This window comes from Phyllopteryx taeniolatus, chromosome 23, assembly GCF_024500385.1.
Source record: "Phyllopteryx taeniolatus isolate TA_2022b chromosome 23, UOR_Ptae_1.2, whole genome shotgun sequence".
NCBI classification, from domain to species: Eukaryota; Metazoa; Chordata; class Actinopteri; order Syngnathiformes; family Syngnathidae; genus Phyllopteryx; species Phyllopteryx taeniolatus.
Window position 1 is genome coordinate 8,213,423 of NC_084524.1, and position 11,906 is coordinate 8,225,328.

The window sequence follows — 11,906 nt, forward strand, 5'->3', positions numbered from 1 at the left end:
ATCATATCGCCAATAAGGCCAACTGTATCAGAGATGACATAAAAATATTTTTTTTTAAATAAATAAATAACGGCACTGAATCCGTAATAAGTGAATCATGCATCATAACGAATATATGGATACAACACTCTCGCACGACGTTCGGTGTATTTACAGGCAGCGTGCCAACGATGCCACGCATGAATCAATGCTGTCTTGGGGCTACAGATCACGAATATCATATCATCATTACCGGCGTGCCGTCTGCATACGTGGGCAAAGATATATCTCACAGCGGGTTTCTATCCGGGGCGGTGGCAGGGCGGCCAGCAACGGACTCGCGCACGCACGCGACACTTCCGCGGCATGCTAACTCGCCGTCTCGAGCTAAACGCAAAGCGACAACATGAGAAACGTGTCGAAACTCAAAAGCGAGTCGACGCCTAACCTTTCCAGCGTTGCTGTGGTTACGGTCCATTTCCGGGACAAGTGCAAAATGTTCAGCATGATTATAAAAATAGATTATACATGATTAAATGTGAACAGAATGCGGACGACGACTGTTTGAATACCGAGGAAATTGCAATCGGACCAGGAAATGTATCGGCGAATCAAATCAGCGCACTTCCAGCTCAACAGCGGAGTCCGGGAGCTCCGCGAGGGCAACTTTGGTCCCGGGCCAGGTGGCTCATGAATGAGGAAAACACATCCAAGGGCTCATTTCCCAACTCCTGGTTTTAGACTTCACCCAATTCATCAGCAGAGGGCAGCACAGGGTCAGAAGGTCATTCATTCATCTTCCATTCCGCTTCTACCGACGCGGGTCGCGGGCGTGCTGGAGCCTATCCCGGCCGGCTACGCCCTGAACTGGTCGCCAGCCAATCGCAGGGCACATAGAGACAAACAACCATTCGCACTCACATTTAAGTCATTGAGAATTTAACTGAGTCGAGCTTCATGGAGCTCCAGACGTCACGTGACGCAGCCAGTGCCGCACCCATCTCGCCACGCTGCGCTATTTGCATGTCTGCCGTTGACCAATACTGGCCACGCACGCCAGGGTAGCATCTGCCCCACTTGCGCACTGACTGAGGAGTATCCGAACCATTTGCACAATCGACACGGTCCCAGATGATCGCGCTACTCGTCACTGTAAACCGCATACACTCCTTTGGCCATTGCGCCGGACTATTGCAATATTAGTCCTTCGAACTGTTCCTTGCGTGTTTTTGGGACATACTTGGCAAATAAAGATGATTCGGATTCGGATTCCGATGAGGCCCAGAGATCACACTAGCACCACGTTTGACTGATGGTAGGATGATGTTTATTTGAAATGTTGTTACATTTACGCCAGATGTCACAAGACACAAGTTCAACTTTCGTCTCTCACTTTCGTCTGGGAATATTCTCCCAGACGTATTGGGAATCATTCAGGTGGTTTGTTTGTTGTTCCCCCCCCCCCCCCCCCCCGCAAAAGTAAGATGAGCCTTTATGTTGTTTTTCGTCAGCAGTGGCTTTTGCCTCGGAACTGTTTTTTCTTTTCCTTATTGTTGAATTGTAAAAGGGCACTCGTGTAGTTTGAGTCAGGTCAAGCCTCATGAATACCGAGCGAAGTCCTCCATAAGTTAGAGCTAAGCAAAAAAAAAAATGGCGACTTGCAGTAAGTCTGACTCGAGTCAAGTCACCTCTGCAAATGAAAAATACAAAATTTGGAATCAAAATGGACCAATACAAAGAAACGTCCAACAGTAAAAGAAGTCAAACTCGGGCTCTTGCGCAGTGCAGTCAAGAATGATTTTACTCCAATCGGTTTGGGTCATTTGCGGCCGCATTTTGTGGGATTTGGGGGAAAGCGACTGAACCGCGTCGCTCACAAACGTTTCCGATTGAGGTCGGGCTCCACGCGCGTTTGATGCTGGAATCAAGGTGGAAAAATATCTTCATCCAAAACAGTCCGGTTGACGTGATGACGGGTGGCTTTCATTCATTCGCCTTCGCCGAGCGCTTTCGTCGACTGTTTTCTAAGCCGCTACACGTCTCGAAAGCTCATTCCGAAATTGCCGTACTCCCGAGGTCTCGGAAATATTCCGCTTCCAAACTGCCTGGAGAACGGCAACATGACTGATCCAGGCAACCTAGCACAAGCTTTCTGGGTGTGTCTTGCAAAACCGCAAAAATAGGCTTTTCAACACCTTAACGAGACAGTCCAATGCAGTCGAGAGGCTCGCCCAGCAGTCCAACCTCTTTCCCCCTTGAGCCACAATTACATTGGAATTCCAAACACATACACACGATTCCCACAGTCCTGCCCCCCCGACCCCCCCCGGAGTCCAGTCCCTCAGTACATTTTCTGCCGGCTGGGGAGCACAGCCTCCTTGAGGAAGGAGAACACCAGGAGGATCCCAGAGCGCTTCCCCCGCTTGCCCTTGGTGAAGTAATTGGACACCACGTCATCTAAACAAAAACAAAACAAAGAAAAACAAAACCACCCACAAAACATCATCAATCCTCCGGAATGTTCACTTGCCTAGAATATTTTGTTTGTTGGTTTTTTTATGTAACAGGGAGGTATTTAAATGTATTCATATAGCGCATTAGCAGTAGCAGAACTCTCAAATCTATTCTAAAGCTTGAGTGGGAGCCTGCGTAGAGACTTTCCAATTGGAGTCCTATGTTCTGGTCAGAACCCGAGCTGCAGCATTCTGAATGAGTTGCAGATGGTTAATACTCTTTTGGGGGAGTCCAGTCAGAAGACCATTACAACAGTCAAGTCGACTTGCGATAAAAGCATGGAAGAGCTTCACTCTGGATATTGCTGTTCAGCTGCGAGAAGGCTGCTTTCGTAATTGATCCGATATGAGGTCCCGTGACTTGCACACAAAATATTCCAATAAATAATCAAAGATGGCCCCGAACCGTGCAGTCGCATCAGTAGCGTACTCTCTGGGATTTTGTCTTTGGAGACATGAGGCGACTCACTTATACAAGGGAAGACTTGCTAAACATGAGGGAGTCGACCCTGCACTTTCTTTCAGCAACTTTGATCAAGTACACCCTGAACTGGTTGCCAGCCCATCGCAGTACTATTATTATTATATTTATGATTATTTGAAGGTTGCTTCACCCAGAGCACGTTTTCCGACTTACTGATAGAATATGACCCATGGGTGCTAGATAGACTGCGAATAGCTGCGACAGCACAAAGTCACTCACCACCTTGCTGCACGGTGGACGGAAGCACGTTTTCGCCCGCCGACAGCGACACGAAAAAGGAAAAGGGGATCACCCACAGGCAGATGGTGAAATATGCCAGCACCTGAGGGGGAAAATGAGACGGCGTTCAGTCCGAGGAAAGCTTCACGGCGGCTGAAATAAGTACTGAACGCGTCAATATATTTTGACATGAAAATTTCACCGGATGTTGCTAACAAGCCAAGTAATTCATACATGCAAAGAAAGTACGACAAATAAGATCATGAATTAAGAATAATGTGAAATGGCACAGGGGAAAAAGTATTGGACACGCCAACTGGTATGTATTTCATGCTTCGTTTGCAATGACGGCTTCAAGACGCCTCCTGTATGGAGAAACTAGTCGCATGCATTGCTCTGGGGTGAGTTTGGCCCATTCCACACAAGCAGTCTTCAAATCTTGGAGATTCCGTGGGCTTCTTTGGTGGACCTTGAGTTTCAGTTCTTTCCAAGACTTTCCGATTGAATTGGAGTGACGGGCTGGGCCATCCTCGCAGCTTTTGTTTTTTTTCCTTGGCAATGTGTTTTGGATCATGATCCTGCTGAAATGTCCACCCTGGTTTCATTTTCCTCATCCTCGTCGATGGCAGCAGATTTTTGTCTGTGGGTGCGCCGTGAGATTGTTCAACTGTAAAATACAGTGGGTACGGAAAGTATTCACAGCCCCTTAAATTCTTCTCTCTTTTTTTTTTTTTTTTTTATATTGCAGCCATTTGCTAAAATCATTGAAGTTCATTTTTTCCCCACAATGCATATTGACGGAAAAAAGACGGAATGATTGAGAGTTTTTCCCACCTGGATTTGGGAATCGTCTGCCATTCCTCCTTCCAGATCCTCTCCAGTTCTGTCAGGTTGGATGGTGAACGTTGGTGGGCAGCCGTTCTCAGGTCTTTCCAGACATGCTCAATGGGGTTTAAGTCGGGGCTCTGGCCGGGCCATTCAAGAGCGGTCACGGAGCCACTCCTTTATTTTAGCTGTGTGCTCTGGCTCATTGTCTTATTTGAAGTGACGGTTGCCTTTCTAGAACTTTCTCCCATCTCCCGACTGCACCTCTGGACCTCAGCCGCAGAGATCTTTGGGTTCTGCAAGGCTCTTCTCCCCCGATTGCTCAGTTTGGGCGGACGGCCGGCTCTTGGAGGGGTTCCGGTCGTCTCGAACGTCTTCCATTTCAGGATTATGGAGGCCACTGTGCTCTTAGGAACGTTAAGTGCAGCAGAGATGTTTTTGTAACCTTGGCCAGATCACAATTCTGTTTCTTCAGGCAGTTCCATTGACCTCGTGATTCTCATTTGCTCTGACATGCACTGTGAGCTGTCAGGTCTTATATAGGCAAGGGGTGTGGCTTTTCTAATCTCGTCCAATCAGTGTGATCAAACACAGCTGGACTCCAATGAGGTGGAGAGCCATCTCGAGCATGCTCAGAAGATAGGGTTTAATAATAGATTTTAGCAAATGGCTGCGATATGAAAAATGTAAGGGGGTCTGAAAACTTGAAATGAACGCCCTCTTCCGAGCACCGGTGACCACTAACACGGCTTTCCCCATTTTGTTCTGACAAACACACAGCACAGCGCCATCCATGATTGTTGCCGTCGCCGTGGTAACGAGTCTATCCGGTCGCGTTGGAGTCGACAAGACGAAGCCCAGCGATCGTCAAAAGCGGAATACGAGATTTGATTGCAATTGTCTGACTCACACCGCCGACGTGTTTTGTTTTGTTTTAAATAACTTTATTGGCGGTCAGATATTGACAGTACTACGTCGAAAGACACGCGACAAGGCTAAAAATAAAGTAGCTTTCGGATTGGAATGTACTGCACACGACGGCGACGTGGAGTAAATGTCAACGACGTCATCGATCGGATCGGCCAATTATGCCATTAAAGCCGATCGGCATCAAATGCTAATTATCGGCCGGTACCGATCAGATCAGTGTAAAGTTTACTGGCATTGAGACGTTTTGGAGGCCATCAATTGGGACTGAACCAATTGCACTGCCAAGGGGCTGGATTGCAGTTTGATTATTGATCGATTTCTGAGCCTCCCTTCCGTCATGTGTTCAATACTTTTTCCCTGTGTCATTTCACATTTCATTTGTTCTACTTTCTTTGCATGTCTGGATGGCTTGGGTTGTTCCCAACATCTAGTGAATTTGCCACGCAAACTTGGCACTTTCAAAATTGAGGTGACGTTACCTCTGAGAAAGGATAATACTCCTGTGCAAAGAACTGGAAGGCCATGTAGTGGTTGACCACAACCAACACTGCAAGGTGGAGGAGAGAACAGTTTATAAACGCCATCACACGAAGCCGAGCGAGGTGAGGGCTTTGCTCGCGCACATACCGCAGGAGAGGACGAAGTTGGGTGAGCTCAGCAGGATGTACGGAAATGTCTGCAGCAGGCCAAAGTAGACCAGATTGGTGAAGAGTCCCACTGCCACCATCAATGCTGGGAAGCTTTCAAAGACGTACAGACCTGCCAGCACGCCTGTCGAAAACTGCACAACAAAATAGATGGGACGCCCGCCCACGTGCACCCCGGCGCACATTTGACGACTGGCTTACCAGGATCATGTACTTTATTATTCGACTGGTGGCCACCGTGAACTCTTCTATTAGTTCTGCCAAGTAGTACAGACCAGCAGCTGCGGCGAGATGGGGGTCGGACATGAAAAGGGAACAGGCTTCCCGTTATAAATACAGGACAAAGCCTGTATACGGTGTGTGTGTATCGATTGATACAGATATAGATATAGATATCGATATATTCAATGTTATTTTCTCAAATTCAAAAATTGCAGTTGAAAATAAATCCTATTCAAAATCCTTGGTGGTAATCTAGTCTTAATGGCTATGCGCGGGAAGCCCAATGGAGGACGTGTGAGGTCACGTGACCTTCTTGTGTCGTTCGATCGGCGAACTCGACTTAAACGATTGGCGCAAACGGCGCCCGACGCGGAGGTCGAAATCTCGCGCACGAAATAGTGAATAAATAAGCAATAATAGGAGCGAGCGACATCTAGATCATTGTAACGGAGCAAAAGTAGCGTCGTTACTTCTTAATAGCGATGGCAAGACGAAGCTTCATGAAGCATCGTAACACTTCGGCCATCGGTTCGAGTAATGGTCCATTTCCTGATGCTTCACGTGCACACGACGCCACCTGCTGCCAAAGTGTCAAATCGCAGGCAACTCTCCCTCAGGCCACATAGTGTGCGATGCATTGCAATATGGTGGTGGCTATGGCAGTGGAAAATGACACCAAAACAATCATGTTGTGTCGACATGAAATCATGAAATATTGTTTGCACGTGTTCTGTGTGCCTAGCTGTTTCTAAAATGGTAGTCATCATATACAGGCACATCTAAAAAAAAAAATAATAATTTGAATGTAATATAAAACAGGGTTCCAGGGTTTTCGTATAATACGATTTAAGGAAAGGGAAACGTTACAACAAGAACAAGAAAACGCCTCAAAATATATATTCAGTGCATTTCAGATTATCTTGGGAGCTATTTATCACATTCCCGATTTTTCATCCTAAAATGCCCACATTAAGAGCGAGTTTCCATATTTAGCTCATCCTTCCGCGTTTCTCCACCGATTCAAAGCAACCGAAAATTCCCCCATTTACACTCTGCAATCGCCAAATTGAGCGATAGCCATTGCAATCCCTCGTTGTTGTAACACAAATCCGTCAAGTTCCAAACGAACACCGCCTGCCCGAAAATGAGAATTGTTTCCCCGGCTTTCATAAACACGTCGTGCTGCGACGTCGCCTCGTCAACGCGGCTAACAGTAGCAGTGGCTAAGCGCCCTTTCGCGGTGTGAAGCACGTACCTATAGCTAGCGTGACGAAGGACACCTGGATCAACAGTGACAGCCAGCTCAGCAAATAAATAAACCACATCTCTCAGCATGAGAAAGGACGCGTGAAAAAGGAAGCACGCCAACGAATAGCCAGTTAGCTGCTAAGTTAGCAATGCTAACAGGGAACGCAGTTCCGGTCAAAGGTTTCCCTCGAGCGCAAGCAAGGGAGAACCTTGAAGGAGGGCCCGCGCGGGTTTTCTTTTGTCTCGAGCGCCACCTGTCGTTGGAGGACAACAGCGCCCTGCATTTTTGGGTCCAATCCAAATGATGCTTATAGCTTTTATATTACCCATTGGGTTACGGAACGTTTTAAAATGGTTAGTCGTCGTTCAAATGTGACACGGCACATGTACATTTTCATTATTTCACTGGATTTAATGTCTGTCCATTAAGTTTCAATGGAAAATGTCATGTTTACGCGTACACATTATGCATATCGACATGTCGATGTTACGTAGACTGCACATAATGGGTGTCAAATAATCCGTGCACAAAAAGCCGAAACGTGCTTGTGTTTTTTTTTATTGACATCGTGACAGTTGAAGTTAAAAATGTTGACTTGGGCAAATACGCTATGAGGCTAACGATATATAGGTTGCACTGTCGGTTGTTTCATCAAGAGGGAGAAACAAGAGAAAAAAGCTCTTTTGGGGGCTGATATAACAGATAAGTGTTGAATCAGATTTATTGCATGATTTATTTCATGTCTTTGTATTTTAAAAAAAAATAGTGTGTCTTAATGAAGACACATGATCGATAGTCGTAATTATGCTCTGAAGTTGCCTTTCGACATGCGCGCGCGCATCCCTGTTGTGCCACGAAAACCTTTTGGGGAAAAAAAGTGCCTCAGCAGAAACGACCTCAAGCTAATTGCGCTGACCAGGAGTACACCCAAGGTCACTCCTTCTCTCCTATTTTTCATCGTTTTGGACATTTTCATAATAGAGTGTGTCACTCATTACTCATGTTAGCAGAAAAGATATCAGTATCTAAGATTAGATTTATTTTTTATTTTTTTTTGTTGTGATACAGCTTGACCAATTTGCATAGCAGCTAACAGAGCTCGAATGTACAATCGCTACCATTCATATCAAAATTCAAATGCGCTTTTAGTTCCTCAAACGCGTGCAATTTGGACTCTGGTGCGCGTGGCGCGGCCATCCGCCGGCAGAATCCTTCCCGGTGATGTCAGCATCTACGAATCAGTTCTCACTTCTGTGCGGGAGTCTCCCAAGGCACAAATACACACCGTACGCGTCGACTCGCCATTACTGACGACTTTATTCCAGAAGCCGACACCTCGGTGAGGAAAACAATGAAAAATGCATGCAGGAGAGTGGAAAGGCAAGGGCCTCTCATCAAGTTAATATGTAATGCCGAACGGTGTGAAGACGCCAAAATGGCGTCTGAGTCAAAGGTGAGAGTAACGCTTTTATACAATGGCAGCAAGGCGAGGCAGGATTTTTTTTCTTCATACACGTACGGCATCTGTGCGGAGGTGTGAAAACAAAAGGCGACCCGCGGCATCTCCAAATACTTCTCGGCCGAAGCGTGTCAGTCGCGGGGAGCCTCTTACCTCGCTCGGGCGAGCGCTTCAATGCATCGCGGCCGCCGGGCCGACACCTCGGGAGAAGAGAAGGCTGTTTTTGTCACGGCGCCGTCGTTTAAGGCGCACTCGAGCCCGCTTTAAAGGAGGCGTTAGCCACGTCCGAATGCCTTCGATTGCGTTCCCCTCGCATGCGACAAGTTCCGTCTCAATCTATCACGAATGTGCTTCTCTGCGCTCCCACGGGACGCTCGCTACTCATTGTTCTGAAATTGAATTGAGATCAACGACAGGACAAGTTGGCCCGAGTACGAGTACACCATATATGTCATATGTGCTGACTGACTTTTTGACTTCAATAAAAGGGAACATGTTTCGACGTAAATGTATTGAAGTACAAAAGTGAAAAAATCATGGATGTTAATGATGCACAACACAACACATCGTGACATGATTGATTTGGATCGGCACAGGTTGGAAAAAAAACCCGAACAAACCTACTTTGACAAAGTAAGGAGTAGAAAGTCCCCAAAATCATCAGAAAAAGAAATGCAAGTAAAGTACAGATACGTGGCTATTCTGCAAAGTATTTGCGCTTGGTGACTTGCCACCAGTGTTAGCAACGTTGTTCCGGTGAGAACTGCGGTCACTCGCTGATTGGGGAACATTCGGGAAAAAGAACCCGACGAAGAAAAAGACCGGTTCAAAACAAACACAAAAGTCTTTAAGATGATGCTGGCCCGATAAGATGGACACACCAGTACAAGCACACAAAAGGACAAAGCGCACAAAAAAGGCGACTGATGTCCTGTTTAAGGCGCGGCACCGTGAATGGCCGCTGTTTTCCAAGTCCACCAAAACAGACAAATACAAACGCACACAAGAGCCATTCAACGCAGGGGAGGAGAGGTCGTCGACAATGACCTGAGAGCAAAGGGACTGAATGGGGCGAGCGGTCGGGGGGGCCCCCTTTCACAGGTAGGGACCCCGACGGGCCAGCCTTTTGTAAGCATGTCGGCTCCACGGAAGACGCGACGCACAAAGGCCGCAATCGACGTGCAAAGGTGTCAGGCGGCGGCAGGTCGGCCTTTCTCCGATGACCGCTAATTACAGGGGACGGGACGGCCGTATAAAGGAAGCTCCTTCATTAGAGCGGCAGCTGGGCCGCGGCTCCAAGCACGCCGCTTTTGTCTGGCGGACACCTCGGACGGAAGCTTTGGATTTGATGCGCCAACAGCGGCGGGCTGTCGGCGCCCGCCGCAACTGAGCGCTCACCGAATGCGACAAAAGTGCGGCATGGAAAAGACAGTTGTACAATTTCCGACAGTACATCTGGATGTGAGATTTGTTTGTCCAATCAGAGGGCAGCTTCTGTGTGTTAATATTACCACGTTGATCTAATCTGCCCGGCGTCTTCAGAATCAGTCGTGCTGCCTGATGTCATTTAAGCGACTGTATATTATGTGATGATTTGGGGTTTTTTAAGCAATCAGATTTCAAATTTGTTCTCATTGTAGACGTCAGCGTTTTTCCGTCCTCTGATTGGTTGGTCACAAGGTTAATATCGGGAATGAAAACAAACAAAATGACTCAAAGTAAATTGGAAAAAACATTTTTCTTTGAAAACAATGTTCACTAAAGCGACATTTTACGTTTGCAAAACTAATCCTAATCATCGCAAAATTGTCCTTTATTTTCGTCTTTGTCAATTCATTTCAAACGTGACCTTTCGGCGTACTTATTTCGGATAAAGACACAGAACGGATACGGAAGGAAGGTCGAACAGTCCTCTGGGAAGTGTAACTCACTTACTGTGCGTCGTCTCGAAGTGACGAATTTTGCCGCAAAGCTAACTTTGACATCCAAGCGGTTTTTTGTCGCTACGTGTTGCCAACAGAAATGTCCACGATGTCTACCGACTAGCTAGCGCCTTCACGGAACTCGCATGTCTGCTCTTCGTCTTTTGGGGGACATCGTGACAAAAAAACTAGACTGGATGCACTTTCACTGGAGATACAGCAGGTCAAACCAAGCTTACTTTCTGTCTGTCTGTCCATCTACATATCGAGCAGTCGCGAATCTAAAGGTCCGCTTGAGAAGTTTGCAACTTAGCAACAAGGGAAGGAAAACATGCAAATAAAAAGGAGATATTTTTTTGGGGGGGGGAAGTTAAACATATCAACACATTTTTTGGCAGTGATGAGTGCTGATTGATAACAGGTCCGCGGCCAAGGTGGTGCTGATTGCCAGGGAGAGAAGAGAGAGGCAAGGGTGAGACGCAAAGCGCCAACCGAGCTCTAAAAGGGGAACTGCAGGGCACAGACCATGACAGTAACCCCCCCCCCCCCCCCTCAACGGACACCTCCTGGCGGGGTGCGCCACATTAAAGTCCCTAATCAACGAGTCATCCAGGATGAGTTTGTGACAGATCCGGGAGCCTTCTTCCGGGCCGTACCCTTCCCAGTAGACGAGAAACCCCTGGGAACCCTTGCCCCTGGGTCGACTCCAACTGAAAACAGAGACAGGAGATCCCCTTCATCCTGTCTCACTGCATCATCTCCTCCGCGACGGTAAGATGATGCGCATGCATCTCCTCCAGCCGGCGTTCGGCCGCGGGCGCCCGGAGGTCAGCTCGCGCTGCCTCGCCGCGGCACGCCCTGTCACGCCCTGTCACGCCCGGCTCGTCCGTAGGTGCGAACGTATGACAAAACACGAGGTGCCACGTGATCACACCTGGTAGGCGAAGACGTTCACCGGCCGCTGCGGGGCCTCGTCGGTCGCACGAGTACAGCTAGCCTTTGCAATATGCCCGCTCACTTATAGCAGACCCAATGCACTGTGGAAGATTTCTAAATGTATTCTACTGGATTGAAAGGGTTGAAGCGACTAACCCTAACCCTAACCAACTTGTATAACTTTCACAGATTAAGAACAACACAGTCTTACCACTAAATGATGTGTTACTTTGGCATTTGTGTGTGAATATTTGTCATTGGAAGGTAAATCCCTCCCGTGATCTAATGCTAATTGGAGCTAGGCCGTCAATGGGGTTTTCCATTGACTGTTAGCATGAAGCTGGTGAGCTCGAAAACAATGTGTATCTTGTATTTAAAATATACAACGTGTGTAATTCTTTTTGTTGAGCGTTTAGTTTTACACTAGACGTCAACGTATACATTTATCTGGTGTTGGAACCGAAGAAGTTCAATGATGTTCAATGACACATGGAATATGGAGGGGCCTCAAATAAAGTTCT

The 11,906-nt window shown here is 47.3% G+C and overlaps 1 protein-coding gene across 1 annotated transcript; it reads right to left on the reverse strand.

The window, feature by feature from the left end:
- Window positions 1-1,289: 1,289 nt before the first annotated feature.
- Window positions 1,290-7,283, reverse strand: tex261 (testis expressed 261). Its single transcript, XM_061763666.1, has 6 exons — window positions 7,075-7,283; window positions 5,799-5,878; window positions 5,578-5,731; window positions 5,430-5,497; window positions 3,196-3,298; window positions 1,290-2,436 (listed from the first exon to the last, which is right to left on the reverse strand). The coding sequence occupies exons 1-6, from the start codon at window positions 7,142-7,144 to the stop codon at window positions 2,321-2,323; spliced, it is 591 nt and encodes a 196-aa protein (XP_061619650.1). The 5' UTR covers window positions 7,145-7,283; the 3' UTR covers window positions 1,290-2,320.
- Window positions 7,284-11,906: the final 4,623 nt, after the last annotated feature.